Raw genomic sequence first — 26218 nt, forward strand, 5'->3', positions numbered from 1 at the left:
TTGAGATGTCAAATAACTGTCACTTTGGTCTATGTGCCCCCAGATCTCAACACAGTACCTGTGGTGCTTCATAAATGCTTGCTTGTTTGATTGGCTGAGTTTCATTACCCTCCACACTTCTATGTTTTCAGTTTCTGTTCTACTTTGTTTCAAATACACTCTAGATATTAGAGGGATTTTGATATCTCTACCTGATTGGTTTTTCTTTTTCTAGAACAAATATCTAATGGCCAGATATCTGTAGTCTCAAATCTGTGTTTACTAGACCACAAGAGTCATTTGTCTCTCCTAGGCACACACATGAGGATGGGATCTATCCAGAGTAAAATGATTAACAGCAAATATAGCACTTATTGTTTCAAGAGGAATGGAAGAAGACTCCCGATTCTGGCCTTTATTACCCTATTTGTTTGCTGACTTGGTTTGCATTGTCAAGATTATCTCTACAAGCAAGACAGGCAGGAACTTTATAGTATAATTTATAAGGAGGTCTTAGCATGTGGGAATCCCTCAAATTCACATATTTTCCACCCCGGTACATTTTTATAATCCGAGCCAATGATCTATGTCCATTGTTGACTTCTGAATAACTCCACAAGTTTCTTTAAAAGGAAAGATGCAATGAACAGAATTTGTATTTCTCTATCCCATAGCAGCTGTAACATATCATTTCCCCTTGCCCAGGGCTAGCTACTGTTACCACTAAGTGTGGCTGAAAAGATCTCTACTATTTGTTGTCCTTTCTCCCTCAGCATTTCAATAGCCAGTCCAGTGATTAGTAGCTGTTATCTGCCGGCTGCAAAGCCTAGGATAACATGTTTAGCAGTTCCCTTCACCCTTTGGGGCTAGATGAAGTTTTGTTTTAAGGAGCATACTCAATCTCCAGCTGCAGCTGGTCTTGTTTTCTGCTATTCCTTCTAAGAATCAACATCTTTTAAATGGCCTACCTTGTCATTTGATATTCTCTCTGGCTAAGGGAACTGGTGGGCCCTCTTACAATAAGCCCAACTGTAATATGCGTTTAAGTAGACATATACAATCCCAAAACCTTGGAATCGGAGTGCTACATCAGCCATTTAACTAGGCAGCCTCAGGCAAGTCATACCATTTCTTTGGAGAGGGGTTTAGAAGACAAGGCCTCTAAGGTCCCCCTCCAGCCCTACAGCTATGATTTGAGGAGGTATATAATATTCAGGGAGGATGAGCATCTCTGGTGTGAGGGCTTGCCAAGCCCTTTTCAGGGCTGCTCATCCACCATTGGAGTTCACCTTCACCCAGCTCTCACCTGTGACTCCAAGAAGCTGCAGCATGCACAGTGGCCACACACTGATAAAAACCATCATGGCAGGTGGGCTAAATCAGGCTGAGGGAACTGACAGGGCACAAATCTCCAGGCGAGGTAGGGGGATGTCTGGCCTCAGCAAGTGAAGACTTCCCCTGGCAGAATGGGGGGATGAGAACAATTGAACCAACCAGCTGAAACAGGCACTGTGGAACACTTAGAGTTTGGCCAGACATTGAAGATGCCAAGGCCATCCATCCCCTGCATCCTGGGCTGTGGCTAGTTGTCGTGACTTTTGTCTTGCACTTCGATGACAGGAAGAGTGGGGCTGACAAATTGTGTAACTCCACCTCACTTTAATTCAATTCATGTGCAAGCCATCACCCTGTGATATCATGGGTCCTCTTCAAAAAATGAACGACAAACAACAATGGAACCTGGCAAGAAAACATCTTGAGCCCCTTGACTTTACAGGCATAGCAGTGCAGAAGGTCTACCCCATTGCTAACCTGCTGGGTGTTCAGCCAGCTAACTCAATGGAATTCCCCCTTTTCCATCACCCCACACTTTGGTGAAGTGCCAACTCCAGGGTTTAGCTGGAAGGGGAAGACTTCTACTGCCTGTCCCAGCTGCCTTGTGAGGCCATCCACATCCAGCAGTCTCAGCTGCTCCCGCTGTACAGGGAGTAGGAAAGGCTGGGAAGGCCACAACACAGTACTTGGGGCATTCAGAGTACCAGTACTAAAAACAGCATCTTTCCTCCTCACCCCCCCCCCCCGCACTTACTGGCTTTGTGAGGGTCAAGGCTAAGGGCAACATTGCTTCTCTTTCACTAGACCTGGGCCCTCAGGGATCTTTCCGCTACCTAGATACAAGATCATCAAGAATCCAAGAAGGGAAAATGAGCCTTAGGTGCTTCAGCCCCCATGTCCACGTTCCAACGCTGTTCCCTATGAACTCAGAGGAAGATAAGCAGAAGTTGTGCTACACAGCAAATGGCCCAGGAGGAGCCCCCACCTACATCTACTAGGATCTCACCCTTCCCCAACTTCCTTCACAGTCCTGTTGTAGGCCCTCAAAAGCCCTCATTAGAATCTCACCTGGAGACTGGGAAGCAATGACCTAAAGCATACACTTGCTAAAACAAAATCATGCCAGTCAATTTTCTCTTCAAGGAGTGTAAGTTTGTTTACAAATATTTACTTGAAAGATTGAACCAACCTTTTAGCATATTTCTATGTATGGAACAAAGGGATGTTTTAGGAACAGATCAGGGAATCACATCAGGGGAGAGTAGAAGGACTGGAAGACCTTTACGGCCAGATCTCATCTAAAAATTCAGTGTGACTTTTAATTTTTTATTATGGTAGCAATGATCTAAATTTAAAGTTTCTCTCATATAGCTAAGTTTTTCTAGGTTATCCTTTCATCTGATGATTATATGGTTTGGCAAGAAACCTAACTACACATTTCTATATAACACTTAATTGATGCTAGAAAGAAAAAGCCAACTCTTTATGGGGAATTCTTCTGAAGTTGCAGGGTTCAACTATTTTAGTTTGTTGAAATGATTAATAAAAACAAGGGAAAAAAATAATGAATTTTTTGGTGACTTAATGGAAGATTTAATCTACCTTTATGCGTAGAGGGAAAGGACTTAAAATAATTACCCCCTGCCCTTCCTCTGAAAGCTTTCTAAATCAAATATAGCCAAGAAATTGCTTCCTCTTAATTAACAATACTCATCCAGTAGGACTGCCCTGGTAATACCAATATCCCCTTAATAAAGATAAAACTTTATATCTATCCACTGATACCTGATGGGTTTTAAGGAAAAAAAAAAAGCAGTTAAGCACTAACTACATGCCCGGCCCTGTGCTAAGATCTGTCTGCTTTTTCAGTTTTTAACTCACTTGGAATGCTCTAGAAATACATGGGCATGGCAAATATTTGAATCAATAATTTATTAATTTATTTAATAACATTATTTAACATATTTAACATTATTGATTTATTAATTTTTCAAGTAAATAACTGCCTAAGATAGAGGAAATAATGTGGTCATCTTTTAGTTTAGAATTTCTGAATGGTATTATTTCCTGACATGATGGTATTTTCCCTTTCTTTGCCTACTGATGTTGATTAAATTCTTAGACTAAGGGATACTTTGCCACAAAACTAGGGAGTCACTATTTTTGAAGGTTAAAATCTACAAAAAAATTAAAGCTTCCAGAGTTAAATTTTACTATTTTATTTGTGAAAAAACTACAAGCAGAATTCATAAATAGACATTTCTATTTAAAGCAGGAAAATGATAAAGTGGCTTCTAATAACATAGTCGTGCACATGCCAGTAACAGGAATATATTAACATCTTTTATTTGCTAGACAAAGAGCAGTGTCCGATATAAATTTTCCCAAAACATTTAAGACCTGTGAATCTCTGACCAGTTCACAAAACCACCAATTGACACTTTAGCATGAAGATAAAAACAAACCTAACAGACTGTCAGCTCTAAAGACTTTACAGAGCAGAAACTTTCAAAAGCGTTATACAAGCTGTCTTTCTGGGCAAATGAAAAATATAGCTCGTATAATACATTAACAAAAATTCACAAGATAAGATTATGTTTTGACATACTTAACAAGCATTCTCTATTTGTCTCCAACAAACAAAGCTAAGGAAATAATGTAACCATCTTTACACAGTAAATTAAGGTTACAAGTCATACACAAGAACAGAACTGCTTGCGCATTAAAAACTGTTCAGCTCCATTGTCATACATTTCTAAATGTTGGCTCTTAAACCATTTTCGGTTACATACAAGCAAAGGTTATTATATATTCAGCAATTAATAAATTTTCAATAATTTAAGATATGGTAGCTTAAAAAAGTAGACTGAGAATGGTCTTGATAAGGCAGGTGAAACATCTTAGTGGAACTAAACTCACAGAAGCGTCTGCCAATCTTTTTTTTATGGTTAGCCAAATTTAAACTGAAAGTTATTTATTGATTAAAATAAATATTTTTTTTCTGCGTTCAATTTTTTTTCATTGCATGACTCAGGTAGAGCAAGTCAGGCAAGCTCTGTGTGTCTATGTGTGTGCATACACACACACATGAATGAGAGACTGTGTGGCATTAAAAAAAAATCGAAACTTGCAAGCGTAACACTGTGCTTTTTTTTTTTAACCTGCGTTCTGTGCCACCGAATACCAAGTATTTCTGGTCCTTAACATATATACATATGTGTGTGTGTATGTATGTATGTATACACACATATACACACACATATGTATATATCTGTATATATGTATAATACACACACACATACACACACATATATATATAATCTACACTAGTGTTTTTACGTGCTGCAAAAGCAGGAAATCACGGGAATTCCATTTCCAGAATACATGCCTGAGGGATGTAATCAATTTCAGAAACTAAAAGTCTAAAAGTACCTACACTACCTTAACAGAATACACAACAGCAGCTAAAGGACTGGCCCAACAATGAAATTTGACTGCTTAGCTAGCAACTTCCACTTTTAGCTGCAATTTCTAGTCAATGCAGAGTTTTATTCCATTTGTTCCAAAGCAATCCTCCTCCCTTTCTTTTCCCCTCCCTAAAATAAGTTAATTTACCAAGGAGGCAAAACTGAAAAACCAAGACATTAGCAATGAATGAATTAGCAGCCTATGAGTAGCTGGTTAATCAGCTTTTCCACTAAACTAGGGGTCCATTCACTTTACATGAAACTAATTTTGAAAAAATACACACAGTGTTTCTGAACAAAGTGCAAACTAACACTTACTGATTCATAAAAGCAGTGCAACATACACATTAGTTTGGTGGTATTTTAAGATTTATTTTTTGTAAAATAAAAAACTTAGCATTTCCATACACCTCTGGAAAATAAATATGGCTGACCAGTTTACCCTCCCTGAGACCCTTAATAAAAGGAATATTAAAACTTTAGAAGGAATGTCTTTGCAATATCCCACTAACATTAAAACGTGGATTTAAAATTCATAGTCAAACCACTATGTATTATATATTCTGATGCTATTGAAAGCATCTGATTTCCTTTGGTTCATTAATAAATACTTTAAAAACGTATTTAAAAAAGGTAATTATAACTTGCATCTTTGATACAAGCATAATTTAAAAAGAGGGGAACATTGTCCATGCATTTTAGACTAGGACCATAGCAACAAATGGCACTGCTTTGTAATCTATACTTTTTGAGAATATAATTTAAATTATGATGCATTAGTGACTACAGAATAGTTTTAATGTAAATGTGAAAGGAACCTTGCCTGTTGGCTACTCAAAAATCAAGCTGATAATTTTACTTTTTACTCAGTTGCCTCCATATACATAAGTTATTTTTTTCCCCAAACCAAGTTACCATAACAAAATCTGGTGCGTCATTACAAATCGGCTGCTCTCACTTGTGAGTACCTAAAGCATGACCATATATTTTGAACTGGCTCTGTGCTTGAAATGATTCAGAAGCACTATGGGCCACATGAGTAAATGTATAAAAAGCGATACAGATAAAAAGGCTAAAAGAAAAAAAAATAGGAAAAAAAGTCACACTAGTGTTTTCAAGGGATGATAACCAGGAACCAAATTGCAAAGTAACTCTTAAGAGACTTGGAAGAATTTCCTTAAGTCAGATTATCTTTATATCTAGAGGGAAAAACTAGCCCCATCAGTATGAGCTGCGCTTGCGTCTCAGATGCTAGCATGAACATCGTTCACAACTGAAGCTTCCCACGATAGAACGAATACCAATGAATTTCTACAAAACCTTGAAAATCACCATGTTGGTAATTAAACATATATAGTTCATAATCCCCTTTCAGAAAACAAGCAGATCCAGAGGTTGGGGGGGCGGGGAGCAGAAGAGGGTGGTAGAAAGAGAAGAGAAGCTTATGGGGGGGGGGGAAGAAGAGGGAAAAGAAAGACAAAATTTAATTACACAAATCACTATGCAATGTTACATGAAAACAAGTAACTGCTTACTGTATTGACTGAAAAACATTCCAGCCCTACAATTACAGTGATGATTTTAATGTCTTAAATCCTAAAACTAACAGACACTTTATAGATTTTTTAATAATTACCTCAGTCATGAACACAGGTCTGGAAAATGGATGGAATTCAAGTTACAGAATACCATATTTTTGTGAATGGCTATGCAAGAATTAGCAATGTTAACATGTGACCATAATTTCCTTGGCATTCTGAAGCCAGTTTAAGTTACTTTTGAATGATCAAGCACTTCCAACTGGACAAGAGAACTTGTGACTTGTTATTCTATTGCAAATGCAGGATGGGTATCTGGAGCAGTCTTGTAATTTGAGATCACATCGCTTAAAAATATAAATTCATAGCATCCAGTACTCTTTAGACAGACGAGACTTAAGTTCCCACGTGGGTTGGAACACACTTCATGTAAGACTGGTTTCAATTTAGTTTCAGCACTTTTATAGAAAGGACTGTCCCAGATCTGTAACTGTTCAATGTTGTTTTCACTTCACAGTGTATCAAAGCACCAGCGTTGCCATGTATTGGTTTCAAATAACCCTTTATATATATATATTTTTTATATTTATATATATAGTTATATCAAAACTGATAGTACAGAGTATAACTGGAAGAAAGAACTAAACTTAAAGGATATGCTGAAAAGGATGGAGTCTGTGAATGCAATAAATAAAGCCCCCCCCTGCTCTGCCCCCCCCTGCCCCCCCAAAAAAAACGCCCAACAGTTGTAATGTACATGGAAAATTGTGCACAGCAGATTTTTATAAAAAGTAGATTCAGGAGCACATCCAATTATAAATGATTGTTAGGAAAATCATATAAAACAATGGAATACATAAAAGTGTCAAGAGTAATCGTCAGGGTGCGAAATTCCTTGCTGGCCAGATGCCCATGGCAAGCAGAAATGATCCTGGTAGCATCACTAGGTCGATGTCCACAGAAGAATCTCCAGGGGATGCAAGCAGCATGGGCAGGTGGAAGATTTGAATTTCATACCCTGATTCATAGTTTTCACAATTCCATGTGCAATTTCAGAAAGATTCATCATTTACTGCTGACATGTCGCCCTTGGGCGTTGAGGAACGGGATGAGCCCTTGTCTGTGCTCTCCGATCCAGAGCTGCTCTGGTTCTGCTGTTCTGATCCTGCACTGGAGGTCACTGTCGATGAGGACGTCGAAGAAGAACGAGTCTTTTCTTTAAAGTCTGTGATAATGACTGTGACATTCCCCACTGTTACTGCCAATTGCTGTGCAGTGCTTCTGTCCACATTTTTCAGCCTGGGCCTAAAACAACCATCATAAGAAATAGATAATATTCAATGTCCTTCATACAAGTTCCTGATTCAGTTGAGAATTTACCTAAGAAAGATATTCAGACCATTTCCCCAAATTTCCAATAAACTCAGGGGCGCTCTGGAGGAACTGAAATTCTTCATTATTAAGCAGGATACCAAGAAGTGTCACATTTTGACTTCTGGTTTTTCTATCAAAATACCATCTTAGTTCAAGAAAGAGTTAGTAGTTACAAAGTATAGTTGGTAGGAGAAAAGATACTTACTCCACTCTAGTCACAAGATTATTTCAGTTGAAGAAATGAAGGGACCTCAATGCTAAGTGCTTTACAAGTATTCTCATTTGATCCTCACAACCACCTTGGAAGGCAGGTGTTGTTGGTGATCCCCATTTTACAGATAAGGAAACTGAGGCAAACAAGGATTAAATGACTTCCCCAGGGTCACACAGCTACTAAGCGCCTGAGGCCAAATTTGAATCCAGGACTTTACCAAAGGAGATCATAACAGAGAGTTTATACAAATTGTTGAACCAATTAACACTTAGTGTAAAATATTCCTCTTTTGCAAATCTTTTACAAGTTCAGAACGGGCACAGATTTTCTACTGTTTTTCTTTTGTTTTGTTTTATTTTTTAGGCCAAACAGTAAATCACAGCTATATATCCTGGATATTTCAAGTGGAATGCCCCCTCCACTTGAAGCTCAATACAGCTCAAAGAGAACTTAATTTGCTTCTATACCCTTTATTTCTTTCCAGGCTGCACTTCTGACTTTCTTCCCTAAAGTGTTACAATGACCCAATTCTGGGTACTGTTCTCCTCCCCTTTCTGCTTATATCTTTAGTGAACACTTAATAAATGCTTATTGACATGACCCCTCCCCCAAATTAGCTCCCTTTTCTGGTTTCAAGAAAAGCAGTGTGACAGAAGGCAGAGTATACAGAGCCATGGATATGGAGTCACAAGACCTGGGTCAACACTTAGAATTTTTATAGCCTCATCTGAGGCAAATAGGTGGTACTGGGGAAGAGAGTATAGGACTTAAGAATCTGGAAGAACAGGTCACTTAACGTTTTAGCCTCAGTTTCTTGATTTGTAAAACAATCAAGACAATAATAAAAGTACCTACTGACAGACTAGCTGGTAAGGACAAAATGAGATAACATTTAAAATACTGTGCAAAACTTTAAAAAACTCTATATTTTCTATTACATAACTATATACACAAGTATTTTAAAATAATTCCAGCTATTATTATTATTATTAAATAAATTGCTATCATTATTAATGCTTACAGAGAAAGGACTCGAAGTCAGGATGATCTGGGTTCAAACCCTATCTATACCTCTGACCTAGCCTGGCTATGTGAGTTTGGGCAAGTAACTGAAATTCTCAATGCCAAGGCAACTCTCTGCAACTTACAGAGAAGGTACTGGCCTGCATAGGAAGAGGTTGTTTTCTCATTAAGAGCTTCCTATCCCACTAAAATCACAGAGCCTGTCCCTTTTTTTTAAAAAATCAGAGTCAGAATGAATTCTTTCCCCTTTTCTTCCACTGTTAAGCATACTTTTTCCCCATTCCTACTGATATTACTATTCACAGAAACCTAGATCTCTGCCAATTCATTTTCCTGCTTACAGTCTGTAGTGCTCCAAAATCCATCCTATGAACATAGAGCTAGCATAACATTCTTGCTTCCTTCTTCTCTAAGATGGCTTTACTGAAGTCCCAAGTCCTATATTCTCTCCACTAACGTACCCAGCCGACCCACCCAACTGCAACCTCTCCTTTTAAACTTTTCAAGCAATTGTTTGTTTTCATTTGGCACCTAAGTATATACTTATTGCTTTCATCATACATATCTTCTTGTCACTTCACTATGATCTAGTAATAATATTTTAGGAATCTTTTAATCAATGATAACTGGATGAAACCAGCAGAAAGAGACTTCCAAATTCAAAATACAAATAACATAACCGATAAAACATTGTAAATTTTTTCTAAATTTCCCTACTATGATTATAGAAGGAACTAACAGAAATTATATCAATGCAAATGAGCCTAAAGAGGCCTGAAAACAAAAATACTTTATAAAGGAATGCAAAAGCCTCAATTCAAACATAGAGTGCAATCTTGACCAGATACTAGGCAAAAATGTTCTATATTTGCAGAAAACACTTAAATTCTCTGATAATTTTAGATGTGAAATCAACTACAGCTTATAAACTTTAAGGACCACTAAAAATTCTATTGATGACATTTTCCTGGCTCTTCTATTTTTCTACTTTGGCCAGTGATGCAAATGTTATTTTTAGACAGTAAATTTTAAGATCCTTATCTGTGCCTCTGCAGCCTAACAGGTATACAATTTTTATCGGCTAAATCATAGAATCAATCTGTCAATTTGGTGTCAATGTCTTACCTTGAAGTGTGATTTGAGTCACTGGTCTTTGTTGTAGCATTCCCAGACTGTATACTGTTTGCTTCACTAGGAGGATCTTTCAGAATATCAGACTTTGGTCTAAAAGAAAGGAGCAAAAATATGCTTTAATAAAATTTATGGATTCATTTACAATTTAATCAGCTCAATTATGAATGACAAACTTCTGGCTCGCTTTGGGACTTACTTAGTCTTCTTGTTGGTGTTCTTCTTTGTAACACTAGGGCTAATTTCTTTTTCTTTATCTGGTTTCTCTTTTTCCTGCTTTTCCACTTTTTCCTTCTTTTCCTTTTTGGGTGGTGGAGGAGTGGCGTACTGCTGGGCCACTTGTTGTGCCACCAGCTGAGAGTTTATTCTAGGTTTTCTATAAAAGGAGGAAAAAAGCAACTGTCACTTACTTTGCAAACTAAGTTAATTTGCATAAATGGAAATATTTTAAAATTCATATCTGCCAAACCACAACCCATTAAATATAAACTAGAAAACTTTTTTTCATTTCATTTTTAATAGTAGTAATATATGCTCTCTTGCAAATTTCCCAATATTTTAAAAGAAAAGTTTCCTCTCATACAGGAGCACTAAAAACTCTTTTTTTTAGAAGTGTCACGATTGTATTGATTGCAGATTTAAAATAAGCTTTTCTTAAATCTCCTTTTATCAGACATTGGTAATCTCTTAAAAAGACAACGAAATTAGAAGTGAGTCAGCCATTAATCTCCCCAACTAGTTTACTGAGCCCAAGTTTTGTGCATGACTAATACATCTGATCAAGAGAAGGTAACTGAGATTTATAGTCATTCCCAGAAAGGGATGAATATTAAAAATCACTCTAACAAATGTAAGACAAATGGTATATTCACAGGGCCATCAACAGCCATGTGTGTGCCAATCTCCAACTGACACTGTCTCTTAGAACCATTGTCTACATGTTCTAAATAGTGCCAATCAAGTTTCTCAATGCATGTTCCTTCAAACCAAAAGGGAAAGGACTGCATATCCACACTATATTCTTTGTAAAATGAGTATCCAGATGTTCTTATATAAAACAACACATTAAAATTAAGGAAATCAGGACCAGACCTAGCAAATAATGGATGTGAGGTAACCTATTTCCACAATGTAATAATCTGTAAATAAAGTAACTAAGAAAACTTTCATGATACAATCAAAATGAACCAACCAAAATTCTATTGAAAGATGCTTAATAACTAACTCCTTATTTTATTAGAAAACTGAGGCCCAGTGGTGTTCTGATTAGGATTATCCAAAAGTAGAAGCACTCAAGAAAAGCTGTTTCTTCCATCCATTTTCCACATCTTTCTAAGCCCATTCATGCCAACTTGTAAGCCCTTGCTTATTAGGAAAATCTTCCCTTTTCCTCCCCCTTCAAAAGAGCACATAAAGTAAATTTTTTATGCTGGCCTTGGAATTAACCACCTTTGATAACATAGTAGGTCATAGGCTTTCTGCCAGCAGCTTTCCTTCTCTCTCTATCCAAGGGCCAAAATTTTGCCACAACACTGACGAACAGTGGAACAGTCTTGACTATGTAACCCTAACTCTGGTTTCAACAATGGAAGGGAATTAAAAAAATCAAAATTTGGTAGTAAATGAGAAGATCCAAAGAATCGGTAACTATTTCCTCTTGCATGAAACGTAAATTAGAACAGGATAAAAGTTGCACAGTAGTTCCAACATAATAAACATTAAGAATCTGCCTACCAAAGGAAAACATGACACTAATACAAAAACAATTCAGTTGCACAATGGGTTAAACAGGCTTTTTAATGAGACTGACTGGGAAACACATTCATTACTATTCAAGTACCCAACAAGCATTTATTAAGTAGTTCAGTCTGCCAGGTACAGTGTTACTGGGGACACAAAGAGAACAATGAAACAATCCCTGCCTTCAAGTCAAGTTCTTTCTATAAAGGGAAATAATATATACAGAAATACATGTGTATGTGTGTGGAAAACAAAAATTGAGAGGGCATCCACTGCTAGGGAGGTAGGTTGGGACCAGGTTGTAAAGGGCTTTAAAAGCCAAACAAGACCCTAAACCACCACTGATTAGAGAAATGCAAATTTAAACAACTTCGAGGTACCACGTCACCCCTATCAAATTGCCTAACACGACAAAACAGGAAAAAATGATAAATGTTGGAGAAGATGTGGGAAAACTGGAATACTAATGCATTGTTGGTAGAGTTGTGAACTGACCTAACCATTCTGTTGGGCAATTCGGAACTATGGCCAAAGGGCTATAAAAATGTGCATACCCTCTGACCCAGTAATACCACTTCAAGGGCTGTATCCCAAAGAGATCACACAAATGGGAAAAGGACTCACAAGTACAAAAGTATTTATAGCAGCTCTTTTTTGTGGTGCCAAGAATTGGAAATTGAGGGGATGCCCATCAATTGGGGAATGGCTGAATAAGGCTGAACAAGTTATGGTATATTAATGTAATGGAATACTATTGTTCCATAAGAAATGATGAGCAGGCAGATTTCGCAAAAACCTAGAAAGACTTACATGAACTGATATGGAGTGAAGTGAGCAGACCCAGGAGAACACCGTACACACAGTAACAGCAACATCGTGAGATGACCAACTTTAACAGACTTAACTCTTCTCAGCAATAAAAGGATCTAAGACAATTTCAAAAGACTTATGACGGAAAATGCTATCCATATCCAGAAAAAAGAATTATGGAGTCTGAATGCAGATCAAAGCATACTATTTTCTCCCTCTCCTTTTTTTTTTTTTGGTTTCTTCTTTCTCATGGTTTTCCCCTTTGGTTCTAATTCTTCTTTACAACATGACTAATGTGGAAATACATTTAATATGACTGTACATGTAAAGCCCATCAGATTGCACGTTGTCTTGGGGAGGAGGGAGAGAAAATTTACAACTCAAAATATTATGTTGTAAACTAAAAACAAATAATAATAATTTTTTAAAAAAGCCTAACAGAAGTTTATACATTTTTAACCTTAAAACAACAGGGAGACATTGGGATTTATTGAGTGACATGGTCAAGACTTGCACTTTAGTTTTAACAACTGTGGCAGGGGTGGGGAATTCGTTCAACAGAGGTTTTAGGCATGCATACTGGCATTAGTATTGAGGAAAAACAAAGAGAAGAGAGGCCTTCAAGGAACTACAATATAGGTAGATTCCCCAACCCCCTCTCCCCACCAGCAGTTACTAGGAAACTTTCTCCTAGGACTATTTTAACATATAGGTTCTAACCACCTTATTTTTGTCAAGTACACTAACAAATGAACTTTCATGTCCAGAATCTGATGTACTTTACTATACATGAAGTGTTGATGAAAAAGTTACTGCTTCCACTTAAGGTCACATCGATAACTTCCCTTCTTACATTAAGCCAACGAATTTCTTACCATAAACAAATCATATGCAATAAAATGTAAAATCTAAACACAGCTACACCAACATCAACCTTCCCAGCATATTCAAATAGGTGTTTTCGAAGTTAATTTAACACAACAGTATATGGAAGGTGCTAGAAATACAAAAACAAAAAGAAAGAATGCATGTCTGTGAGGTCTTCACTAGATGAACACGGATGCAGGTTTCTTTTAGTCAGTTTATTACACTCTACTTGGCCTGTAAAACCAAAGTTCTAAACTGAAATCTCTAGTGGGTTACTGAAACATAAGATTTAGAAATCTTTGCTGACAAGCCTGTTTGTTTTGCTCCTAAGAATCTTTAAAAACAAAACAAAAACAGAATAACAATAGCCACCCCAAGCAGTTTCTTAAGGTATATAACATGGAAATTGAAGAAACTATGAATTCCGTAACTCAGAATTTTCCAAGAGAAAAAAAAAGATTTAATACTCCCCCAGGAACTTTGGTCTTATAGCAAGAATTTTGGACTAATCCAAAAATGTTTACTACAGGTTGATAACTGTATTTATAAAATATTTATAAATACTCAAAAGACATATGAAAGAAGATACTATCTGCATCCAGAGAAAGAAGTAATACATCCACACCTCTTCCACCTCTCATACATATATATATATATATATATATATGTATATGTATATGTATGTATGTATATGTGTGTGTATATACATACACACACACACACACACTTGTGTCTAATGGTAGCCATTTCTAGGACAGGTGAGTGGGAAGAGGTAAGAAAGAAAATTATCATGTAACTTTATTATATATCTTTAAAAGGAATTGCAAGTCGCGTATAATAGATTTGCAGTTTCCTGTACAAGCACCTTTTTCCCTATTCTATATTATGCAAATGCCTATTTTATTTCTTAAGAATAAAATAATGAAACTCATTTCTTATTATAATGAATTTTCAAAATCATTAAAATTCATTTTAAAAACACCACTTCCCTATTATTGGAATTATTCAGTACATTTTAGGAGGGGAATGGGAAGATCTAGGTATGAAAAATGACTACTCAAATAACTTATATTTTCTCCTATAGAGTTAAAAAACCACTCAAACTCCAGCTGCATTTTACATTATTTCTGAAACAGAAGTGACAGTCTACTATCCAATTCAACAAATATTTAATATGTACCTACTAAGTGTCAGGCACTCTTATACTACTGAAGGGAAGGAAAATAACAATGTTTAGCATTTTTAGCATACACATTTGTGTTTGTGGTCATTTCTGTTCTCTAAATAACGAACGAAATGCAGAATAAATTTGTCTTACTGGTTTTTTTATACCGGTGAAATGCCAAAGTTTCAGGGGAGTTGGTAATTTTGCAGAACCTGGTTAAAGACGTAAGTTTCACAACTTTTCGTGTCCTCTGCAACTCCCCCATTTATCATCTCCTTTCCTATTGATTAATATCTCTTCTGTTCACTTTCCAAATCTTCATCCCATCCACCCCCCATCCAGCCACACCTATCCATGGCTCTCAAATCTGGCTACAACTACATTTTTTAGCTTTGTGTTACAACTTTTATGTGTGGAGCCAACTAGCCTGTCCCCACTGAAAGAAAACCTGTCCTTTGTAACAACAGTATCAACCTAAATACAACCTCTTCCAAGAGACTGTAAAAGCCTCAACTCCTGGCACTTTGTTTAATACCACTCAGGGTCAGAGGACCTTGGTTCAAAAAACCTAGTTGTGCCACTTACCACTATGATCTTGGGCAAATCACTCTGGGCTCCAGTTTCCTCTATAAATCTATAAATGAGGGATTATGATTTTTGAAAATAGAGTAAGGCCAACATATTAGTTTAACTGAAATGAGCCATGATTCACCAGGGATAAAAAAACCCTAAAAAACAAAAAAACTGCTAACAGCGTTATTCCACAACCTACAAGAAAACATTTCTGAAAGGGTGCCTCCTTTCACTAATTTAACTCATACCTATAGCCAGAGAAAAGGCAGCTAGCCCAGGGACTTTGTTTTTCTCTGTATTCTACATAAGCATATGATCCAGAAACACTCCAGAATTAATCTCTTAATAAACTGGAATTTGTAAAGTACCTTTTCCAGAAAACAAAGGTGTCTAATGTTGATAATGAGAATAATTTTTAGGACCAATTCCCCAAATGCTGCATTAGTTTCTCAGAGAATTTCAGATTTTGAAACTATAAGGAATGCTTTCTCTCCTGTACCACCAGTAAATCACCAGTTGCCTACTGGACATTTTAAACTGCATATCCCAAAGGCATCTCAAATTCAGAAAGTACAAAACAGAACTCTTTCCATCAAAAATCATTTCACTTCTAACCTCCTTATTTCTGTCAAGTATACAATCCTTTCAATCTCTTAAGTTGTCAGCCTCTTGGTGATTCTCAGTTTTCTTTTTTAGCTTTTAGAAAAAGCATATTAAGAATGTATAGAACAGCTGGTACAAAACACTCCCCCAAAAGTCTAGCACATACTTTCCCACAAACGCACATAGGTCCATAGGAAGAATGGGCTCAAGTGGGGGGCAGCTAGGTGGCACACTGGATAGAGCACTAGGCCTGGAGTCAGGAGGATCCAAGTTTAAATCCCGCCCCAGACCAAACACTTGACACTTACTAGCTGTGTGACCCTGGCCCGGAATTCCATTTTTGAGTCCATAACCAGCATTCCTCTCTAGTGCAAGAGGTCAGAGAATCTCCCCGAAGCCACCTTCTTCCTCAAGTGACTATTCTTCTGCATCTGCTTATCTTCAGTGTAGCACTCTGCTCCTGGCTGTATGTGTTGTCTCCTACTGGTCAAGTTTCTCCAAAGATGGGGTTAACTTCAGGGGCAGGAGGGAAGAAAATAAAAAAGAAACCTTCTCCTCCCCTAGACTATTTTCAGGGGCTAGACTCCCAACTCTTGAGCTGGAATTCTCAGCTTGTGAATTCGGAGTTCACCATAATGGACCACTATTTTTAACAGATAGCTATGGACAAGATGTTTCCGGTGTCACATAACCTGCCTTCATCCAATGGGTCAAAGACATTCTCTACTCACACTGCCACTACCCTACAGTTCAAGCCCTCAATACTTCTTGCCTGGAATATTGTACCAATTATTTCCTAAGCTGACTCCAGTTTCCTCCCTCTAATCAATAAACATGTCAAATATTCCCAAAGCATTGGCCTCCATGGACTACATCATTTAAGAAACATTGTTTTTATTGTTACACATGTAAAATAATTCTTATCCTTATTTCTTATTGTTTGCCAAATTCTTGTTTGGCACATTAAAATCCTTTATGAATTTGTTCTATACTTTCAGATTCATTGTCTATACTTTGGTCCTGTCAAACTGGCCTAATCACTTTCTGACCCTCACATCCTTACCTTTCCCTTGCCTTCCTACAGGCTGTCCCATCTGCCCTGACTCCCTAGCTTCATTTCTAGGTTCAATTCAAGTACCACACTTCCTACCTGAGGTCTTTTCTGACCCAGAACTCTCTTCCCAGATTCCAGTGCCTCCTCAACCCTACGTTATCTTATAGAAGCATATATGTACATATACACATTGTTTTCTTTGAAATAATAATGTAAAGCTTCTCAAATGCAGAACTTTCATTTTTGTCTCTGTAACCTACCAGTACCCAGGCCCTTAATAAACACCTGCTGACTGAATTCAACCCAAGAATAAAGGATTAGCAGATTGTGACTAAAGTGAAGGATTTGTATTATTAAGAAACAATGCGCTGTTCTTTTGACCATTATGGTTTTGGTCACAAACTTCTTTGTATTCAAGTGCATTTTTAAATTGTCTAGAACCCAAAAATCTGTCGTGAAATTTCTATGACAGAAGTTAACAGAAAATTGGAATTTGATTTAATTTGTACTACTATGAATTACTCTACCTAAAGTAAAGGAACACTTGTACTCAGGACTACTGGCAGTTTGGAGGTATGTGGATGCCAGAACCACAAGTGGAGATAAAGAGAAGAGTGGGAAGCCAAACTAGGTACCTTGTTTTATTGAGCTTTGCAGATAGTGTGTCTTTTACAAATTGAAGCTTCGAGGTAACCCTTCATCATGCACATGAATCCACACCATTTTTCAACACTATGCGCTTACATCATGTTCTGTGTCACATTTTGGAAAAACTCGCAATATTTCTAAGTTTTTAATTATCATTATACCTGTTACAGTGACCAGTGATCTGTAACCTTTGGTATTACTATTGCAATTGTTTTGGGGTACCATGATCCCTGCCCATATGGTGTAAAATGTCACCAATAAATGTGCATTATGACTGCTCCACAGACCAGCCAAGACCTTCTCTGGCTTCCCAGTTCCCTAAGTCACAACAATATTGAAATTAGGCCAATTAATAACCCTACAGTGACCTCTAAGTGAAAGGAAAAGTCAACTGACAAAGCAAACTTCACTGCTGTCAAATTTCGAGAAATTGCCACAGCTACCCTGTCAGCAACCTCAACTCTGATCAGTCAGCGGCCATCAACATTGAGGCAAGACCCTCCACCAGCAAAAAAGATTATGAATGGATGAGGGCTCAGCTGATTGGCACTTTTTAGCAATAAGCTCTTTCTCAAAATTAAGGTGTACACATTATATTTTTAGACATGATACTATTACACACTTAATAGATTACAGTGTAACATAAAACATAACTTTTATATGTACTGGGAAACAAAAAAATTCATGTGATTTGCTTTATTGCAGTGGTCTGGAACTGAACTCACAATATTTCTGAGGTACGCCTGCAGCAGGTTACAGAGACAACTGAAGAGAAGGTGGGAGCTCAGGCTGGACCAGTCAAACACAGAATGAGTAGAAAAGCAAATGCTGGATGAAGCCAGAAGGGGAAAGGGAAACTACAAAGTAGAATCAAACAAGGAGTAGAGTTCTCACAAAATATATATGTATATGGTAAACTGTTCAGCCTGCTGGCCCTGCCTCATTTTGGAAAGGAGAATGGTAAAGATGAAACACACCAGAAAAAAAATTTTCCTTTTAAGTTCATGTGAATTGAACCCATGTAAGGTGTAGGGTGCTTTAAGGTCCTTGTTCCATGCCTTGCTCCTTATTGTTATGCTATAGGGTGCCCTGCCTAAACCACAATTCAAAAGAACGTGGTACTCTACCTTGATCTCTTATTTACCTCTTTATTTGTAAGCCACTATTTAGCGTCTGAAACACATGCAGCCAATTGCAACTTCAAAAATTCAATCCAAACATTTATTAAATGACTGGTGTGTGCAAAAAACTAGGGTTATAAAATAATTATTGTGGCTCAGAAAGCGAAAGCCAAACTGTCCCTGAGTGCTGCATGCATCCTCCTATTCCCACCCCGTTTTGTTATCACAGGTATCATTACAATTCCATCTGGTACAAACAAGGGCTTCAAATCAGATTTGCTGAGTTATCAATAATGCACTTTCATGGAGATCAGAAAAAGTAGGAATGACTTACAAATTAAGATAACCAACTTGTATTACCTCATATCATAGTATGCATCAACATGGTAAGACTTAGGTGTCAGAGTAAAAAGTCATCTAGTTCAACCTTTATCTTACCACTGAGGAAGCTGAGGCCCCCTAATTTTAATTGACTTCTTCAAGGTAATGAGGCATTCTAAATGGCACCTAATCACGAATGCAAAAAGTAAAATTTCCTTTCCACCTTTACTTCAGATAGTAACAAAACTATCACAGACCAATGGCAACACCCCTACCAAACCATCTTTTCTCTATTTCCCCTCCTCATGCCCTCAGCAACAATCCTATAAAATGCTATTTCTCTTTATGTTCAACCATTAACTACACTGGCAGCTTCTTTCATGTGTCATTTACACATTTTCCCCCATTGCCTCCCAACTCTGACCCTTCAGAAAAAAATCTCAAGACTGCCAAAATCGAGGAAGCTCTGGGTAAAGACAAGCCAGTGTAGGAGGAAGATAAAGCAGATGGGAACCAGATCCAGGAAGACAAGGGTCAGACTAGTACCCAGCATACCACAACTGATAGTCAATAAACATTTAAGTGCCTACTGAGTGTCAGGCACTGTGCTAAGCATTATAGATACAAATAAGACATTCAAACAATCTCAGAGAAAAGCCACACAGATTATACAAGTACCTGGAAGAAATGAAACAAGATGAAAATAATAATAAAAAATCTAAGGTCTGGATGCCATCTATAAATTTAAAGATTTAATTCAGTGAAAACTGCCCAAATCTACTAGAATTAGAGAGCAAATATGGAAAAGAAAGAAAGAAAGAAAGAAAAAGAAAGAAAGAAAGAAAGAACAGAAGAAAGAAAGAAAGAAAGAAAGAAAGAAAGGAGGGAAGGAGGGAAGGAGGAAAGGAGGGAAGAAAGAAAGAAAGAAAGAAAGAAAGAAAGAAAGAAAGAAAGAAAGAAAGAAAGAAAGAAAGATCTGGTTACTTTCTGAAATTCCCAAATGAAAAATCACAGCCAAAATCCAAAATCTGTCAAATCAAACAACAACAACAACTCCGCAAGCTCTCCCACCCTACAAGGGGAATTCAAGTATCAAAAAGCCATAGTTATATCACACAAGATTTCTCAGCTGCCATGACAAAGCAGAGAAAGGAGAGCTTGGAATGATATTCCAAGAGGCAAAAGAAAACAGGCTTATACAACAAAGATTGGGGTATCTGGCAAAACTGACCATAATCATACTGAAAGGGACTGAGGGGTGGGGTGGGTAATGTAAGGGACTTCTTCCAAGCATTCCTAATCAAAGAGCCAGAATTAAAGAGAAAGCTCAAAATGCAAATCTGTCAAGATAAATAAATTTTATCAACAGAAATTATCTATGAATAACTGCTTACATTCTAATATGAAAAGAAAAACAAGTGTCCTTTCAAAATCACTTCACAGAGAAAGTTAAACAAAATAAGGAAGAAATGGCTTGGAGGTGGTCTGGGGTGTTTTTCTTTCTTTCTTTTTTTTAAATGGTCTTAAGGAAGACCGTAAGAAGGAAATGGGACTGAACTGAGGAAAAGGAAAGGGAAGAAACTTGTAAGACACACAAGATAAAGAATATAAGAATATTGAAGAAGCTAGGGGAATGGGCATAGCACAGCCTCACTTTCATTCTGAAAGAATAAAAATGATGAGGGCAGAGCAAAGGGAAGAGAAGAGGGAACGTGGGAGTGAAAACAGTACTGTTTCAATTATTTATTACTAGTTTTAACCAAACACATCTTTCATCACCTTTTTCTGTTTAAAAAAAAAAAAGGGAAGAGGGAAATAAGGAAAAAGTACCAGAGAACAGAATAAAAGGAAATACTTAAATCATAACTGTGAACATGAACTGGATGACCTTGCCCCCAAAACAGAAAAATAAAAGCATAGATTAGAAAGTAGAATCCAACAATATGATGTTTAAAATAAACACCTGAAAAATTCATATAGTGCAGAGCAGAAGGGTAGAGGAGCTGATGATGCTTCAGATGAAAAAAAGCTACTTCAGACAATAATAAAGAGATAAAGAAACTGCATTAAAATGTATTTGTAACCCTAAAATAAATACTCATGGCATTTGGGCAATCATTTGCATACATGAGCAGAATTTTGAGTCCTGTGTTCCCAGCTGAGCTAACAAGGTAAATGCCCTGCCTTCTTGTTTCAGCTCTCATACTGTAAACAAGTGACCCTTTCTGGGTGTATTTAGTGCCACATTTTTTGCATTTTTATCCTTTTTGTTAGTGATTTCGTTGATTAAAAATGACCCCCAAACATAATGCTAAAGGTCTGTCTAGTGCTCCTAAGCACAAGGCTGTCTTGTTCCTTACTGAGAAAACATGTCTTAGATAAGCTTCATTCAGGCATGTGCTACAGTACTGTTGGCCATCAGTTCAGTGTTAAATCAATTAACAATTCAGTACACTATGACTGACAAGAATTGACTGTCCCTATGGCACACATTTAAAGGTTAATCAGTTGCAGGGAAAAACTGACAATAAAATTTTAATGGGGGATTCTCAATGTTCCCCTTTTCAGACTTAGCCAAATCTAACAAAAAAGTTCAAGAGCTTCATTAAAAATTTTGAAAATCAAAGCATGATTAACAGGACAGAAAGCAAAAATCCCACTGAAATGAACAAAATGCATGAAATACAGAAAACAAAATAAGATATACTGTAGAGACTAGCGCATAGTGCAGTTCTCCCAGTCCTACACACTATGATATGTTAACTTTTAAAATCTTGCACATTATGTTGCCAACTCACTCTTGTTATTAACCTTGTATTTGTATCAACCTTTTCATTAGAATATATATTCCTGAGGTCAGAGACATCCAAAACATGCCTAACCATATCTCCCACCTAGTGAGTATGCCCTTCTGCACCTTGCTCAGCTGAATTAAGAGTTATTAGGCACCAGAGAACAGACAGATCAACCCATCTGCATTAGGCAGGGAAAATCATGATTTCCCATACAACATTCCCCATGCTTTGTCTTGCTGGGTCAGAGTAGGGTTAATTCAGCCGCCCAAACATTGCTAGATTGCAAGGCCTTTAAGTAATAAAGTTAGGGAAGGCTTAATACAGTACACTGACATGTGCTTTGTGCTATACCACTAAGAATTTTATAGGGGTAGGCCAGCTAAAAAATAAGGACTGTGATCTTTTGAGTTTCTTTAATTGTAGCCAATACTCAATAAATTATAGGTAGAAATAAAAGACAGAAAGGGAGGTAACATCTGATTTCAGCATGATCATTTTTCAAAGGCAGATTACCTTATGTTGGTTATGCTTGCAAAAGGCTTATATTAAAATTCCCTTCCCAGAACATCTTTATTGTCAAAGGTATGACATACTAGTTGACAACAGAGGTGATCCTGAGATTATACATTTTCTTCAAATAATCCAAGAACAAATGATAGTGCATTGGTCTCACATTCTTAAAAGGTTCATCTAGTACGACTCACAGCAATATACATACACTTACATGGCACAACTGGTTTAAAAAGTTCTATGATAGTATGTTATTCTTTGTAATTAAATCCAATGCATTTACTAAGTGCCTTATGTTCTAGATCAGGGTGGCATACTATATTTGTATATCCAGGGAGTTAAGAATGGTTTTCACTTTTTAAAAGAAAGTTTTATTGCATTTAAAAACTATTCTTAGTTGACAATCCTTGTTCTAGATAACTGGAATATATATGGATGGTCCTCACAAGAAGCTTGTGAGATAGCTGCCCCATTTTAAAGATGAGAAAATTGAGGCAGACAGAAGTTAAGTCACACAGCTAGGGACACACAACTAGTAAATGTCAGTCTGGATTTGAACTCAGGTTTCTGACTCTTTACAGCCAACACACAACCACTAGATTCTAAGGTCCCTGAGGGCAGAAGTAGTTTCTTTGTGCCCCCTAGCACCTTAGTACACTCCCAAGGGTGTGGTAGGTTAATTGGCTGAGGGATTAAACCTAGCTCCAAGTACTTCATTCCAGCCGCAAAACAGGCTTCAGGAAAACCGTAAGAAAGCAGATAGAGAGGCTCAGCATAAAAAAAGGATGGGATCTACTCCTCTATGAAATAATGCAAATCATAATTCAAGATGCTCTCCCATTTCCCTTTTCCTTCCCCTCCTTCATACACGGTTCATATAGATCCTGGAAGAAATCGCGTTAACTCCCTTAAACTGTTTTACTTAATGTATTTTTTTAAACGTACATGGTGCTACTATACTATACCAAAATGGTCCTTCCTGACCATTACTACTATCATTCCTCCTATATACCAAATGGCACTTCCTCTGATGGCTAACAAGCTCCTACTACACATCTTCAATAGCAGCCTTCCCCCAATTCTCATTTCCATTTAATAGTCCTTCTTATCCCCCTATTTCTTCTTCTCCTTTGCCCCTCTGGACTATGCCTTCTGGAACCAACAAAAGCTCCCCTTTATCAATAAAATCAATAAGCTGTCATTGATATCTACTATGTGCCACACTGGGGATATGGGGGGGGGGGTGTTGAAGAGTCCAAAGGCATTTCCATTTTCTGTGATTTATCTCTAATTTATTCCATATTATATCTTGTCTATACATAGTTGTTTACATGCCTTCTCCTCCTTATTAGAGTAAGAGCTCCTAGAAAGCAGGGGCTGTTTTTGTCTTTCTTGGTACTCCCAACCAGGCACAATGCCTGACATCTAAAAAGCTCTTAATTAATGCAACTAAAAAGTTGAAGTCCCAGACCTCAGCTGCATGTATGTATGAATATATATGTGAGAGGGATGACCTCACAAATATATACAAGTCAAATGCAAGATAATTTTGGAGGGGGGGAACATTAGCACCAAGAAGAGAGTATTCCAAGCAGGTGGAAAGCCAATATAAAGGTGACTTGAATGGGCAACAGCAGTTAGGCAAGTTGGCCAGTATGGCAGCTGGACTGTAGAGACAGTAGCCTGGAAAAACAGTACAGGGCCAGACCGTACAGATTTAAATGACAACCCAACCCCCCACCCCCCAGCCATCTTCCCATCCTTTTCGGGCACAGCCCTTTGATTAACATTACTGGCCCCTTTTGTCATTTCCGTTCCTCCTTTTAATCTTCAATTTCAGACTCCTTTTCTGTTTCCTACAAATATGCCCCAAGTCTCCCAAATATCCTTAAAAATCCTTCACTTACCCACATGTACAAAAATGTTTATAGCAGGTTTTTTTGTGGTGGCAAAGAACTGGAAACTGAGGGGATGACCATCAATTGAGAAATGGCTGAACAAGTTGTGGTACATGAATGTAATGGAATACTATTGTGCTATAAGAAATGATGAGCAGGCTGACTTCAGCAAAACCTGGAAAGACTTGTATGAACGCATGCTGAGTGAAGTGAGCAAAACAAGAACTTTGTACATACACAGTTACCAGCCACACTGTGCAATGACTAACGCTGTTAGACTCTCTAAAGGTCTCATGATAGAAATGGAAAATGCTATCCACATCCAAAGAAAGAACTATGGAGTTTGAATACAGATTGAAGCATACTATTGCTATTTTTTTTATTGCTTTGTTTTGTTTTCTCTTTCTTGTGGTTCCTCCTATTGGTTCTAATTCTTCCTTACAACATCACTGATGTGAAAATATGTATAATAGGAATGTATATGTATAGACTATATCAGATTGCAGGGCATCTTGGGGAGGGGGGGTGGGAGAAAAATTTTAAACACAAAAGCTTATGGAAATGATAATTCAAAATAAATTAACTTTAAAAAAGACATAAAGAAAAAGAAAAAGAAATTGAAGGCATTAGAATAGGCAAAGAAGAAACAAAGCTATCACTCTTTGCAGATGACATGATGATATACTTAGAGAATCCTAGAGAATCAAGTAAAAAACTACTTGAAATAATAAACAACTTTAGGAAAGTTGCAGGCTATAAAATAAACCCACAGAAATCATCAGCATTTCTATATATTACCAACAAAGCCCAACAGCAAGAGATAGAAAGAGAAATCCCATTTAAACTCACTGTAGACATTATAAAATATTTAGGAGTCTACCTCCTGAAACAAACTCAGGAACTCTATGAACACAATTACAAAACACTTTTCACACAAATAAAATCAGATCTAAATAATTGGAAAAACATCAGTTGCTCATGGGTAGGCCAAGCTAATATAATAAAAATGACAATCCTACCTAAGCTAATTTACTTATTCAGTGTCATACCAATCAAGCTACCAAAAAATTATTTTATAGAGTTAGAAAAAATAATAACAAGATTCATTTGGAAAAACAAAAGGTCCAGAATATCAAAGGAACTAATGAAAAGAAATGCAGGGGAAGGTGGCCTAGCATTCCAGATCTTAAATTGTATTATAAAGCAGCAATCATCAAAACTGCTTGGTACTGGCTAAGAAATAGGGAGGTGGATCAGTGGAATAGGTTAAATATGCAAGACACAGTAGTCAATGACTACAGTAATCTATTATTTGATAAACCCAAAGACCCCAGCTTCTGGGATAAGAACCCACTCTTTGAAAAAAACTGCTGGGAAAACTGGAAAAGAGTATGGCAGAAACTAGGCATAGACCCAAATCTCACACCATATACCAAAATAAAGTCAAAATGGGTTCATGACTTAGATATAAAGGCTGATACCAAAAATAAACTGGGAGAACAAGGAAAGTTTACCTATCAGATCTATGGAGAACAGAAGAATTCATGACTAAATAGGAGACAGAGAACATTATGAAAAGCAAAATGGATAATTTTGATTACATTAAATTGAAAAGGTTTTGCACAAAACCAATGCAACTAAGATTAGAAGGAAGGTAGAAAATTGGGAAAGAATTTTTACAACCAGTCTTTCTGATAAAGGCCTCATTTCTAAAATATATAGAGAATTAAGACAAATTTATAAGAACACAAGCCATTCCCCAATTGATAAATGGTCAAAGGATATGAACAGACAGTTCTCAGATGAAGAAATTAAAGCCATCTATAGTCATATGAAAAAATGCTCTAAATTGTTATTGATTAGAGAAATGCAAATCAAAACAACTCTGAGGTACCACATCACACCTATCAGATTGGCCAACATGACAAAACAGGAAAATGATAAATGTTGGAGAGGATGTGGGAAAATTGGAACGCTAATACATTGTTGGTGGAGTTGTGAAATGATCCAACCATTTTGGAGAACAATTTGGAACTATGCTCAAAGGGATAC

General features: G+C 37.1%; 1 protein-coding gene across 1 annotated transcript in view; it reads right to left on the reverse strand.

Annotated features, from left to right (window-relative positions):
* Positions 1-7073: 7073 nt before the first annotated feature.
* The window catches only part of RYBP (RING1 and YY1 binding protein), a 74527-nt gene continuing 55382 nt past the window's right edge, over positions 7074-26218 (reverse strand). The window contains exons 3-5 of the mRNA XM_021007562.2: positions 10261-10437; positions 10056-10154; positions 7074-7624 (exon numbers count right to left, since the gene is read on the reverse strand). Of these exons, the coding sequence (XP_020863221.1) occupies positions 7372-7624; positions 10056-10154; positions 10261-10437 (529 nt within the window). The 3' untranslated portion in view covers positions 7074-7371. The remainder of the gene's footprint in view (positions 7625-10055; positions 10155-10260; positions 10438-26218) is intronic.

The sequence above is a fragment of the Phascolarctos cinereus genome, unplaced genomic scaffold (genome assembly GCF_003287225.1).
Source record: "Phascolarctos cinereus isolate Bilbo 61053 unplaced genomic scaffold, phaCin_HiC Scaffold_4;HRSCAF=312, whole genome shotgun sequence".
Lineage (NCBI taxonomy): Eukaryota > Metazoa > Chordata > Mammalia > Diprotodontia > Phascolarctidae > Phascolarctos > Phascolarctos cinereus.